We start from the raw sequence: 14,196 nt of genomic DNA, 5'->3' as shown, positions 1-14,196 counted from the left end.
TGTATCCCTTTCAATTCAAATTCCAGTGTTTTTTAAATGTTATTAAATTTCAACAAATTAAACTGTGAATCTAAATGTACAGTTTTATTTTGAAAAATCATGTGTTGTTTAAAAAACTTGAAAGTGCAACCGATGTCTGATGCTTGAGTTCAGGTCCGTCCTATTGGTAACTTATAAAGTATGGTCTAATGAATTAAAGTTATTTTAAAAAATAAAGTTCTTTAAAAAGAATGAGAGGTATTTGTGAATGATGCCAAAGTTTAAATTCAGTAGGGTTAACATCAAAGCCTATAAATTAACAGATGCTTATGAAAATAGAAAGTGTTTCTTTACTAAATGCATTTATGTTAATGAAGGTAACTTTTCAGAGTTGGTATAAAATCTTGTCAAGAAAAGACCTCTATTTATATAGCTTGTTTGAAATGTTTTTTGTTTGTTTTGTTTTTCTGATGATAAGCATTCATGAGTTCAGGAATCAAATCAGTTTAGTTCTTGTGTACAGAAACTTTTAATGGCCTAGCTATAAATAATATTTCTGCTATTTGCTGTCTCTAAAATCAAACATGTACAATGCTTGTTTCTTTCAACAAGCCAGAAACAAATTTAATAGTCCAAGTATGATATCGACATATGCTGTACATTGAAAACACAAAGTTTGGAAAAAAAGGGACCTGTGTATCTGGAAAGCAGAAAGTTAATGCCTGGCAGAGCTCAGCTGTGAATTTTGCATGAGATAAAAGACAAATGAATTAAAAGTGAACATGGTCATACTGGAAAAAGTTCAGTAGAGGACCACTGATGTGATCGAGGGACTGGAGCACATCTCCTGTGAGGAGAGGCTGAGAGCTGCTGCTGTTGAACCTGGAGAACAGGAGGAGCAGAGAGGATCTTATCAATTCATACAAATACTAAGTAATAGGAAGAACTTCTTTACTGAAAGGATTGTTAGACACTGGAACAGGCTGCCCAGGGAGGTGGTGGAGTCACCATCCCTGGAAGTCTTTAAAAGACGTTTAGATGTAGAGCTTAGGGATATGGTTTAGTGGGGACTGTTAGCGTTAGGTCAGAGGTTGGACTTGATGATCTTGAGGTCTCTTCCAACCTAGAAATTCTGTGATTCTGTGACTGTACACTATGCATTCTTTGTAGGAGTGCTTAATCAGAAAGGTAACTTCCTGAGTTGAACTTTTTTTCTTCAAACTCTTCAGTATTGAATATTAAAAGGGAATAGATTAGCTTCCAGTGAATATTCCTCAGTCGCTTCAAGAACCCTTCTTTATGGTTCTGGTAAGTGGCATCCTGTATTAATCTGCAAGATTTTTATTTTTTTTATCATCCTGTGTATTGTTGAAGACTTTCTCAAAACAGTAGCAGCTATAATGGAAGACCAGCGTGTGTGTATTTTGATAGTGGTTCTGTTACCTGATGTAGGTTTTTGCAGTAGCATGTAATGAACTTACCATCCACTTGAACATAACTGTACTTAAGTTTTCATCTTAAAAGATGCTGGTCAAACAGCCTTCTCTGGCTATATTCACATCCATGAAAATCACAATGGCTGGAAGAATTCTAATACCTTCAAGTTAATGCAATTTTATATGAAAGCTGACATGAGTTCTTCAGAGCTAAATGTTCTGAACAGATTCCAGTTTGATCTGCAGGATACTCCTTGCAAGAGTTTTGCTAGACTTAATTATTTGCAGTTTAGCTTTCATATGACATTTTTATACTGTATTTACTGCTGAAAGGGTTAGACTTTACTGCATCAACTTTTGACTCCAGAAGTATTAGTCTTTCAGCAGCAGCCTGTGGATCTTGTGCCCACATCAGGGGACAGACCTTTTTCTGCTCCTAACAATCTTTTTTTATATGTATCCCTTGTCTGTCACTCCTGCTTGCATATTATGAAGACCATTGATCTTGAGCAGTTCCTGATGGCGATAATTGCTACTAAACTATGAGTATAAACTAGTTGTTACTGTTTTTTTTCCTTTTGTTTGCCTATTATAAAGAATTTCAAAAGTAGTAGTTTGAGTGCTGTATGAAAATGCATCATAAAAACAAAAAATAGATGAAAGCCTTGTGTTTCTACCGAGGGTGCAATACGACATGACTTTTTTTTTCCCTGAATAAAAAACTGATTTACAATAAAAGCAGTTAATTTAAACAAAAAGCATCCCATGGATGTAGTCTCTATAAATGATGAGGAACTTGACCATTGCAGAAGTAGTATAATAAGGTTGGGGTCCTATGGCATGTTAGATGGCCTTTTTTTTGGCTGGTGGATTTGGCTTGAGTCTTAGATACAGACTACAGTTACAACAAGAAGAATCAACAGCCCTGAATTTAATAAGAACAAAAATCAATGAAGCAGTCAACATAAAATGTGTGGGCAATTTTCTCGGGTTCTAGCAGTCTGAATCAGAGTCTCATATTTGTACATCATAAATGCATCATATCATATATGTAGTGTTCCATGAAAGAAATCAATGCAGAAAATCACAATTGCATGTGGAATCAAATGCTTCAGAAAGTGAAGAATGTTTGTTCCCTATTAGATGTTTCAAAGTGTCTCCTCGTTTGTATTGGGAGTGATTGTGCATAGTGTGTGCAGAATGAAAGAAACATAGGATGCTGTATGTTTATATTAGAAAGCTAATGCTGACTACAAATGCAGGTTTTAAAAAAATACCCTTTAAACTCATTACTCAATTAACTGAAATGCCAAAAAATGGTGGGTAAGATGGGATGATGGTCAACATTTACTTAGGTTTCTGTCTTTTTTTTTTTTAATGTTCCTAACCTATTTGAAGAACACCTCATTAATAAAAGGAATGGACATTTCTAAGAAAAAAGAAGGTTGAGGTTAGACTGTACTTTTGCTTCAAACATAGAGAGACTTGATGAATTCATGGGAAAATCTTGTTATATAATGAGTTTATTTGAATTATTCAAATCTGATTTGGGCACTCCGCCCAAACTTTGTTTTGAGGAGTGTATTTTGATGGCTTGAGGTATGTATTAGTTGGTCTGCATTACTGTCTATTAGGCCATGTTCCTGCATTGCCTATTGGTAATAACACAGATGTGACCTTAACTTAGTGAATTAAAGACTGACACTTTTAACAGTCTTCTCAGTGGAAGGCTGACTCTTTGAAACTGCATATGCAACTTTTTTTCTGGTCCCTCACGCAGCAGGTAGATGCAGTTACACATCTGTTCTGAGCTACATCATAAGGGATGGGCAGCCCATTGTGATGAGCCTTGCTTCCATGCTGTCCTGCATAACATGCCTGGGGTTGCTGTACTCAGGGTAGCTGTGATCTGCCTGTTCCAACAGTAACAGAGAAGGTATGGAAAGAAGCATGTAAGGGGCAGGGATAGACTTTTTTGTATAGCTTCTTTGTTTCTCCTGTTCCCAGGAAATGTTTCACTCCTCCCAATTTGTCTGGAATGGCGTTAGATTTTTAATGGTGTCTTGAAAAAAGTGATTCCTGCCTTCTTAGAGAAGTTTGTGCTTACCTGCCAAAGTGAAGTTTCTCCTTGGGACAGAGAATGTATTTGTACATTACTCCATGAAACAGGCACATTTGAATTGCAGGAAAGCTTTGCTCATTTAGCAGCAGGAGTGCAGAGAGAACAGATCCTTCAAGGGACAATACCTGTACAAAATACAATCTTTTCTCTGTACAACACTTAAGAAAACGGGGTTCTGCCCCTTTACCAATGCTAAGAAAATAATGTCTAGTTTAAGCTCTTAATATATTTTGTAATAATTGAAAAAGATCCTTTTAGAATAGAAGCAGCAGGCAAAGTGAAATATAGCATCTGGCAAAGCAGTTTTCAGGGGGTGGTTGGAGGTGTAAAACCCAACTTAAACCTGCTGTTAAATTGCTATGAATGACTCAGGGATTTTTTAAAGTATTTTTATCCATAATATCCTTTTTGGACCAACTTTTCAAAATGTTTTTTTATCCAAAGCATCTTTTTTTGACATTAGAAGGACCAAAGAAATCAGTAAAGTACAGTTATATTGAAAACTTCCAAAAACTTTTAATTCTTCAGTCCTGATTCTGTCCACTATACCTGGATTAAAACACTCACTTAAAAGTGCTCCTTCAAGGTGTCAAGTATCCAGCTCTGGGACACTTAAGAGGTTGTATTTATATACTTCTTTGGCTAGTCTGTTAACAGGATGCATCCCTTTAAGCTCTCCTAAATTCCTCAAAAATAACGTTGCCAAAATGTTTTACTGGGTCTGGCTGCCTCCTTAATTAGGGGGAGGGGGAGCAGACCGTCTGCTCCGTGCAGCAATCTACTGTCATGTTTGTTCTAATCTATAAATACAAAGTTAAAGGAGCGATAGAAGTTTCTTCCCATACTCACACACCTTATCACTGTTGGTTTTATTACAGTAATGCTGCAAGAAGTAATTGGCGTTCATCTAGCACGTAACTATGTGATACTGATACTGCTTCATAGCATCAATTCAAGTGAGTTTTGCAAGGAGAAAATCATTTTCATAGGAGAAGCAAGTAATTTTCCTAGCAGGAATTAAAGTTACAAATTTTGTTGTCTTGCAGTGATTGAAAAATACTGAAAAACATCAATTTTTTTCACTGGAGCAGGTGGGGAGACAGTGATGTAACTGCTAATGTGAGCTTTGCTGGTCACACTCCTGTTATGCGTTAATATGAGTACCTGTTTTGATGTGAATTTGGTTCAGCCTATTCAAATGCTTTTCTGGAGAGAAGACATAGCACTGAAAAACCGAGTTCTGTTCCAGGAGAAATAATGTATTTGTGCACTTGGAGTTCCTGTTGCTCCCAGGTGGAGCGTTGCCCAAAAAAATGAAGTTGTTTGAATACCCTACCTTTCGGTTAGGCTATGGTCTCACTCGTGTTCACACGGAACTATAAAATCATGAAATGTCTTTTAATAAACTCTGACAAACACTGAAAGCTATTAAAGAGAGTTCCTTTGGCTAAGTTTCCCCTATAAGAAAAAGGCAAGAAAATAAGAATTCTGAGTTTTTTTTTCTGCATTGTGCAAGGGTTGAATGCCAGGGAGTCCCACTGTGATTTGGACTTGTTCTTTAATGAAAACGAGGTAGAGTGACACAACAAGGCTTACAGATGATACATTCTTGAGACTAGTGTAGATGAAAGACAATTGAGAAGTCCCACGGCAATAAATCACTCGTTTAGGAAAATTTTCCAGTAGTGTTGTATTCATGGATGTTTTGCTCCTTTCTGTGCACCCACCACTACCTGAAACAAGATACTGGGATAGATGCATGTTTGGTTGTACCTGACAAAGCTGCCATCTATAATGTGTTTCTTTTCCTGTGTTTTGGTTGGGATCTGATCTTGACCTAAAGGCCAGAAGTTCTGCTTGCATACATGAAAGAAATACATCTACAGCTGTAACACAGAATTTTCCCGTAACGTGCACCTTCTATCTGAACAGTAGTGCTTTTTCTCTTGACAATTTCCGCATGAATTGATTCCTTAATTTAAATTTCACAGCTTTAGTTCTTTACTCATTGTGGTTCGTAAAGCAATTTGAAGTAATATAATTGACTACAACAAAAAGACATCTATGCTTAACCTTGCTAGCCATCAGTAGTCACAATTCATAATGACTATAAATGCCTCATAATGAAAGATAATCAGTATGAAAATGTCATTCCATTTAATTAATTATGGATATTTTGATGGTAATGAGCTAATCATTATGAGCTTTCAGGTTTTACATCACCAACTCATCAAGTTTTAGAAAAAAGTGAAGTGGTGCCCAGCAAACTTAAAATGAAACTGAAAGGTGCATCTGAAGCTATATTAAATTTCTTCAGGCCAGTGAGTAAGTGCCACTTTGTCATTGCAGCACTGCTTCCCTCTTCCTCGACTGCTGACTTGCTTCCACCCCCTTACCTATCACCGTTTAGTGTTTTTAAAACCCCCAGTTTGACACTGTAAAACTCACTAGGTCTCATCAAAAAATATTATTAAATGACCCTTTGGGATGATCATAAATCTGCTTCCATTGCATTGCCTATAAAATCCATTCATCATCAATGTTGTGCACTTTGGAACATTCACCTTCCCTACCCGTGTTGCATTCAATGTGAACTACTTTTTTTTTCTCCTTGTGTAAACATGAGAATAAGTGTTCTGTATGTCCTAAGTGGGAGATGGATTTTACTCAGTAATAGTCTCTTCCACTTCTGGTTCAGGAAGAAATCAAGGCCATTAACTTAGGCTGAACAGCTCACCTTTTGGACTGCTGAAGTTATTAACGAGAGCTTCATTATTTGAGAAAATTATTGAGAAGGAGATCAAAATGGAATGTATTCATTAATATCACCAAAAAAGATTAAATCCGTGATTACAGAGAGCTTGGCATGTACAAAAATAAAGTCAAGCCTGACTCCATAATTGTTTCATGGACAAATAGACAGCAGAGATACCATTCTTCACTTTATATATAGCTGATTAGTAATAACAATGAAGACACACTGTTGTTACTAACTAGGCCTAAATAAATACGGGTCTTTTGAAGTGCCTGACCCCACATTTAATTAAATCTGGTTACCAGTGATGTCTATGATAAAAGTGCGACTGACAGTGCAGCCAATCTTGTGAGTGGTGTTGGAAGCAAATGAGGTTTTGCAGCTTCTGTGACAGTGTCACATCAGAGTTGTAATACCAAGTTTTACAGGTGTTAGTGTTATTGTTTATTGTTTTAAAATATAGCCTTTCCCACAGAAGATCTCATGATTATTAATAAATCCATTATTAAATAGAAAACTTCAAGTATTGTATGCTGTGTTCGATAACTGGACTGGATATATTAGATTTTTGTTCCTAACTGCTGCTTATAGAAAAATGCAATTAGTGCTAAACAAAGAGATGGCTAGCTGTAATACATTGTATGCTGAGCCCTTCAGAAAACACAGGGTATTTTAATGTTTTTGCGTTTTTTCTTAAATTAGAAACAGTCCAGCCAGAAAGCATAGTTTCTTTCCGCTTTACAAACCTAAATACAAAAAAGGCACAATGTAGTTTACAATCAGTTTTGTAAATGTTTGTTACTGAAATAAAGCCAATTATTTAAGATCTCATATGACATGATTTTAGTTTTTCTCTTGGTTTTAATATAAAGACTGATTAACTTCTGTGAGCAAATTTCCATGAAAGTCAATGATGCTACTTTTCTAGCAGACTTATTCTTTCAAAACATACTAGGGGAATGAAAGTTATAACCTTCTTTTACCTGCGTATATTTCCTGGAACAGGAATCTCACATTTTAATTCTTTTAAAGCCTGCCGTCACAAAGAAAAAGGCACCTTGGTTCCTTGTGCTGTAGGAGGAAGCATTAACAGAACTGAGTGCTTGGAAAATAAATGTTGTCCTTCCAAAGACAGACATGAACTGGCATGTTATGTCCCATTTAGAGACAGTAAGTATACTTCTGTGAATTGTTTCCTCATAGCCATACGCAGCTTCTAGTCAAACTATGTGATTTTCATTTGTTTCTTCCTTCAGTTTTTCAGGTCACAAATCTCTTCAAAGTAAGTGTGAGCTAGCATTTATTTCTGCATATAAATGCAGAAAACAATTCATTGATAAAGAATTATCTGAATTGTTTGTCAACCTCAACACAAGCAAAGAACATAAGGTGAAATACAGATGTAACTATGTAGGTTAGTACAAAGAATGGAGTGAAGGCTTTATTTGTGGAAAGGGTGTGTGAGGAGTTTAATCCAAAGCGACTTGATAAAAGTGCTATGAAGAAAAGTTGAAGGAACTGTATGTACCTAATCTGCTGAAGGGGAGGCTAGATGGTTGTTTAATAAAGACTGTTTTGAAGGGCAATAACTAAGATGAAGGAGACAGTCTCTTTGGTAGATGACATAACACGGGGGAATTGTCACTAATTGATACTTGGAAAATTCACCTTGTGTACTAGGAAAAAAAAAACTCATTACAACAGTAGTGAACCTCTAGAACAAGTCATCAGAAAGATGATGGGGTCACCTTCCTTTAAGGTTTTTCAGGCTTGGCCAAAGACACAGGTTACTTGACATAACAGTGATGATAATCTTGTATTAATTTTATTATAGATCCTACCTTTGTACATAACTCCATGGTAAACTCTGCTTCACTAAAAGGGTTGAATCCAACTTGAATTTTAGTCATTTTTTTCCTGTTTACAGCTTTTAGAAACTGCTGTTGCTTTTCATTGTGAATTTTCTTCAATAAACTGAAAGATGTGGAAAGTTAGAGGCTCTTGTTAGACACAATCAATGAGTTTGGGAGGGACCTATCAAGATCATACAACTCCAACTGCCCTTGCTCAAGGAAGGTCAACCACAGCAGGTTTCCAGGAAACCTCTAATTTTGTCTACCCAAACACTGAATATGTCCAAGGATGGAGACTCCACAGCCCCTGTGGGCAACCTGTTCCTGTGTGTACTTTTAGAACCCTCACAATTAAAAATAAATAAAAAATCCATCTTTTGCTCAGATGGAATTTTGTGATTTAATTTGTCCTTTGTCTCTTGTCCTGACACTAGACACATCCCACATCCTACATGTTTCAGTTAAGAACAATGACAAAACAATGTCAAAATATTCAAATGATCCTTGCATACTTGTTAGAGGCTTTAATAAGAACAGAGATAAATGTTATCTAATTTTTCCAACATAGGAATTCCTTTTATTTTGTTCTATTTTCTCATCTTTAAGAGAAGTTTCTTTCTCCTAAAGAAAAAGTAGTTAGGCATTGGAGCAGGTTGCCCAGGAGGTGGTGGAGTCACCATCCTTGGGGGTATTTAAGGAAAGGTTGGGTGTGGTACTTAGGGACATGGTTTAGAGGGTAATATTAGGGGTAGGGGGACAGTTGGACCAGATGATCTTGGAGATCTTTTACAACCTTAATGAAATATATGAAATCCTAAGAATTCTCTTTCTGCTTGTTTGCACTTGCCCAGAAACAAGCACAGATAAGGGCTACACTTTCAAATTTCTCCTGTAGTTGAACAGCACTGTGTTCCAATGCTAGGGCAGCTGTAACTATTATGCTACTTTTGATAGAAGAAAGTACCACTGAGCGTGAGGCCATCAAAATCTGGTAGGAGCATACTGAAGGAAAAAAATGTTTTAATAATCATTCCTCAGCTGGGCTTTTATATTGTGTATAAAAGACACTTAACTACAGTGAGAAGAAAAACTATATAGTGAAAATTGTAGTTGTTTACTCATAGTTAAGACACACTCAAGCAAATTGTAAAATTGGATATTCTTATTCAGCTGTGACTGCTTGATTCCCCATTCCACTTGAGCTTTTATTGTTTGGAAGGAAACATCAAGGACTGACTATTTTACCAAATTATTTGTTCATAGATTAATTAGCTACTTGAATGCTCCAGGATGTACAACATATGTCCAAAGAAAATACAAACATTTACTGCCCTGGGAGCACATGCTGTTTGCCTCATAGCAATCTGTTGACAAAATAGGAGCACTTAACAGACATTAGACTCATGGCTGTTGCGTTTCTGTTAGATGGTTACAGGCTACACACTTGAATGGTTCTTATTTGGGAGTTTTGTCTTGAATTTCAGTAGGAATTAAAGGAGGCTCTTAGAAAATGCTACAAAAGATTTGAAATGAAATAAATAGCATTAATTTGTATGATTTGGTCTCCATTTTTTAAGAAGCCTTGTAGTCTTATAAAGGACTCTGATTTTGCACACCCTGGGGTTACTCAACAGTTGCTTCTGAACTAATTAAATAGTTGGGCTGCTTGAACTCTGGTGGTCAAATTTAAGAGTTGATGTTTCCTACATGTATATCAATGCATTTCTAGGACCTGCTGTTTTCTGTTGCTGGCTGAAATACACACGTGACTGTCTTAGAGGTTAATCTCTGTTATCTCTCTCTTTCAGTATATTATCTTGGAATGATTCATAACTAATGCAAACTTCTGACTCTACAGATCTGCAACTGACATTTCGACTGTTTGTGCTTGGGGCAATAGGATTTTTTATTTTGGGGTGTCTGCCATTGTGTTGCTGTGTCTGTTTGCAAAGGAGGTAAGCATTAGTGCACGACCAAACCAAACGTATGATATATCACCTCTAACAGCAGAAAACATTTAAAGCCAGTGAGGGGAGAAAAAAAAATGGAGGGAAAAAAGGCAAGAAGCTAATGTGCCAATATAAAAAAAAAATCCTATTCTGAAGCTACATAAAGCATAGTTGATTTGGCTTGAGGAAAAGAAGTGTGCTAGTGTCCCAGTAGTCCTTTTAAAGATCCAGTTATAAAGAACTTGGACTTGATCTTGCTTCCCTTGCCTGGGAAACCGCATGTAGGACATGAGAGCATGCAGCCCACAGGCTTCCAGAGGAGCTTCCACTTCAAGGCCTGAGTGGGGCGGGGCTTCAGCAAAAGGGCCTGAACCTGAGTTTCTGTAGGGTCCCGGCCTGGGCAGGTGTGCTGAGGTATGGAAGGGCAGGCTTTTGCTCCCTTTCTTCTCCAATTTTCTATACGTTCTCTCCCTCTCACTCAGTCATTCATCTCTTGGCAGGAAGGGAACACCAACTACCAAGCAAAAAAGGTGGCAAATGAGATTGAAGAGCAAAGAAAGTCATAGGGCTGTTTATGTCACTGTATCCTGTGCTACCTAAACCCAAGAACATCAGTTAAAATAAAAAAGGAGGAAAGATTTGAGGAAAAGTTCATCTTACATCATACCATAAATGTAAACAGAAACATATGAGAACTTCCTGCCACTTGCCTGCTCTCTAAACTACAGGGGAAAAAAAGAGACAGAAATCGTTCTTAACACTGTCTTCTAAGATACTTCAAGAGTGACATTGTGTCGGGGATGCAATTGACTGCTACAGAGGGATTGATGTGTACATACAGGAATTGATTATCTGAAAGATAATAGGGAAGAAAATGATGAGAAAAAGCAACAAGAAGTAGAAATGTGTTTCAGTGTGGGTTTAACACAGAAAGATGCAGTAAGTTGGAGGAACATGATGGAGGGACAAAGTAGTAGGCCTTAGCAAGGAGAGATGGGCCAGGAGTGTACTTCAGATAAAAGTGAGTGAATATCTGATGAATGTGTGAGTGAACGCTGCCAACATGCAGTGAGGTGGTGCTGGTTGTCTTTTTTTTTCCTTGATGTGTAGTGCACATTACAGCCCATATGTATTATGCAAGCAGTTCAGTGTTTGATTTTGCAAAGAGTTTTGGCATGAGTATACACTCCTGCAATAATGGGGAGAACATAAACTCCACAGTATCAAAATCCTTAAACTGAGATGGAATGTATTAACACTGCTTTACTTTCCTAAAGTGGTGGTTCATACTGTATGGCTAATGCTATAGCTTGGTTAATATGACAGAATTGTCTTTTTCTGTGAAGTTTTTTTTTTCCCCCAAGTGTTACATTTTTGCTTTACTGAGATGTTAGTAGGCTGTGTGGGATCACGTACATGCACGTACACACACACACAGACTTTACTAATGCGACTGCTTAGCAGATGGCTATTTGCTATGGAGTTCCACATTTAGACAAAGCCTGCTGTGAAAATCTCCACGTTACATCTTACCCTGTGCTCAACAGCTGATGTTCAGCATACAGATAGCTACACTGAGTCATCAGTGACTCTGAAAACGAGAGGCAAAGAATTAACATGAAATTATCATAAATTTTCTGGAAAACAAATTAATACATATTTGTTTTGAGAGAATTCACATTAATGTTTAAATGATGATTTCTGTCTTTTTTCATAGCCAGTGAAACTAGGAATATTGCTGTTCTGCTATGACTTGTTTATTGTTTTGTTGTTTGTTTTTTTTTAATGTGGTGATTAACCAGATGCTAAATGGTTTTAATTTCCAACATCATATATTTGAGTTCTAGGAAAGAAGCAGTCCTATAACACAGTAACTTTGATCAGGTTTTATCAGTTTTAGGGTGATAGAAGATATGGCTTTGAAAATGATTTAGTTAAAGATCATAAAATCTTTTGTTTGAATGGAAATTCTTTTGTTTTCATTAACAATGCTGGATGGTCATTGTTGAGAGGCTCCTCAGTACAATGCAAAAATTGTACTGCAATGGGCATGCACAAAAGTAAAAAAATTTCTCTAGAACTATCAAGAAATGAGAGGGCTTTTGCTAATGAAATGTGAGATTGATTAATTCCACTGTGCTGCTTGTAGAGCAAATTCCAAGGTTTCCCATGGGAATTTGTATTGAGAGGGAGAGAAAGAGTGAGGCAAAAGAGAGAGACTCTAACCTGGGGTGACTATCCATGGAAGGTCTTTGCAGGCATCAGTGCTGTGTTACTAGAGATGGCTTTGTCTGGAGATGCCCAGGACTAGACGTGGCCAGGATAAGAGAACCTATATATAGGAACATAGAATTCCTGTGAAAATTTTAAAGAGAGCAAAAAATTTTCTTTCCAAGCCTGAGTTACAATAGCAAAGTTACGTGGCTAATGTTACTCTGAATACTCCTCCCTTTGCCACAGCACCAGTAAGTTCCCAAATCAGCGAGGCTGGGTTACTTACACATCTCCACTGATAACTTGTGTATTTTGTCTCCTTTCAGTGTTATTTTTTATACAGAAAGCAGGATCTACATGAGCTACTTTTGCCTATTCCCTGGCAGTTCCTCTTGTGTGTTATCAGCACAATGGCTCTTTTCTTGAGACATTCTCTGATGTTTTTGTTATGCCTGTAACTGTATTATCCTATCTTCCTTCTCTGTTTTGTCAGTCTCTTTTCATTACCATCTAAAAGCCATGATGAGTACTATAAGATAGAAAAGGGAAGGAAACGACATATTTGAGTAATATTTGTAGATTTTTAAAACAGAGTAAGATTTAATAAAATCTTCATTTTCTTCTGCTGAAATTTCCTGGTACAACTGTGGGAAGCTGGCTTTTGATTTTGGTTGATTACTTACTTGAGAATTTTCTGGTTATGGTTGCATTGTTAGGAATCAGCAGGTCAACTGAAATTCATGAAGAAAATGTCAGAGATGGGAAAAACTTATCAAAGTGCTTTTCCTAGCCTTTTCAGTGTATGTTCTATTCATGAAATCTTGTGATGGCCCCTGAAATCAGCTGTATCTTACTTTTTTTTCACTGGAGGTAAAATTTTGCAGTTAAAATCTAGGTGATCTTCTCTAAATTCTTTCTGTGGAAGTCAACCAATTTCTGCTGTTGTTTTAATATGTTGCAGTCCATGTGTCAATCCTTTACGAAGGGCAAACAAAAAAATAAAGAAAATTTTGCAGAAGAAAAGAGCACATAGTGAAGATATGCATAGGTTGTTACCGGATTAACCTAAAGACTCTGAGGACCATAAACACAAGAAAAAGGTAAACTAAATTTGGTGTATTTCTTTGTTCTTTCAGTTTAGTATTGTTATCTGACTATTGATTCTATATAGAGCACTAAACATGCAGAACTAAATGCCTGCTAGCTTCTCAGTCTAGTAGACTTTGTCAAAAAGGCAGTGTTTATCAGGAGTAACCCTTGGTTTCTGTTGTGGGACAAGTAATGAAGCTGCAGGAATTTGATTCCTGTCCTGGGATGCTGAATGAAAGCAGAACAAGCCACGAACAATATTACAGTCCTAGGTCTAAGTCCTAGCAAACTGTTGCTGGACACAAGGATCCATTTCCAGGTGCATAGAAACCTTTCCTTTCCTATGGAAAGGGGTGTTTTATGTTGACGTGTTCACATAGTTTTGTATCCTGCCATTATTACTTAATGCTAAACTGCAGTTGACTGCTGAAATAAATGTAATCTGGGTATTAAATGCTATTTACTGTCCCAAACAATAGCTTGCTGAAAGTGACAATCAAACTTAATAAATAAATAAATAAATAAATAAATAAAGTCAACAAGGTCATTAGATAGTAAGGAAATATTTTGGTGAGAGATTTGACTGAATTCAATTGGCATTGATTTAACAAATTTGTAAAGATGTCCATAAATCCAGTAATCTAGTTATACTGATATGTAGGTTTCCTTTTTTATTCTTTTTTTGCTCTCTTTTGGTGTAGAGGAGCACCCACCTGATTTTAAAGACCTCAAGCAGGAGAAGGACACCAGGATTACTTGAGTATGCTCTAGAAAATGAGATGCTTTGTTTTAGTATCAA

At 36.8% G+C, this 14,196-nt stretch overlaps 1 protein-coding gene across 1 annotated transcript; it reads left to right on the top strand.

The window, feature by feature from the left end:
- Positions 1-1,129: 1,129 nt before the first annotated feature.
- On the top strand, positions 1,130-13,871 carry FMR1NB (FMR1 neighbor). The gene is made up of 5 exons (XM_068696807.1): positions 1,130-4,493; positions 5,749-5,862; positions 7,325-7,462; positions 10,004-10,100; positions 13,270-13,871. Exons 1-5 carry the CDS (start codon positions 4,418-4,420, stop codon positions 13,370-13,372), a joined length of 528 nt encoding a protein of 175 aa, XP_068552908.1. The 5' UTR covers positions 1,130-4,417; the 3' UTR covers positions 13,373-13,871.
- The last annotated feature ends 325 nt before the right edge of the window (positions 13,872-14,196 follow it).

The sequence above is a fragment of the Anas acuta genome, chromosome 13, assembly GCF_963932015.1.
Source record: "Anas acuta chromosome 13, bAnaAcu1.1, whole genome shotgun sequence".
Taxonomy (NCBI): domain Eukaryota; kingdom Metazoa; phylum Chordata; class Aves; order Anseriformes; family Anatidae; genus Anas; species Anas acuta.
Note: the sequence above shows the minus strand (reverse complement) of the source record. Positions and strands in the feature narration are given on the sequence as shown.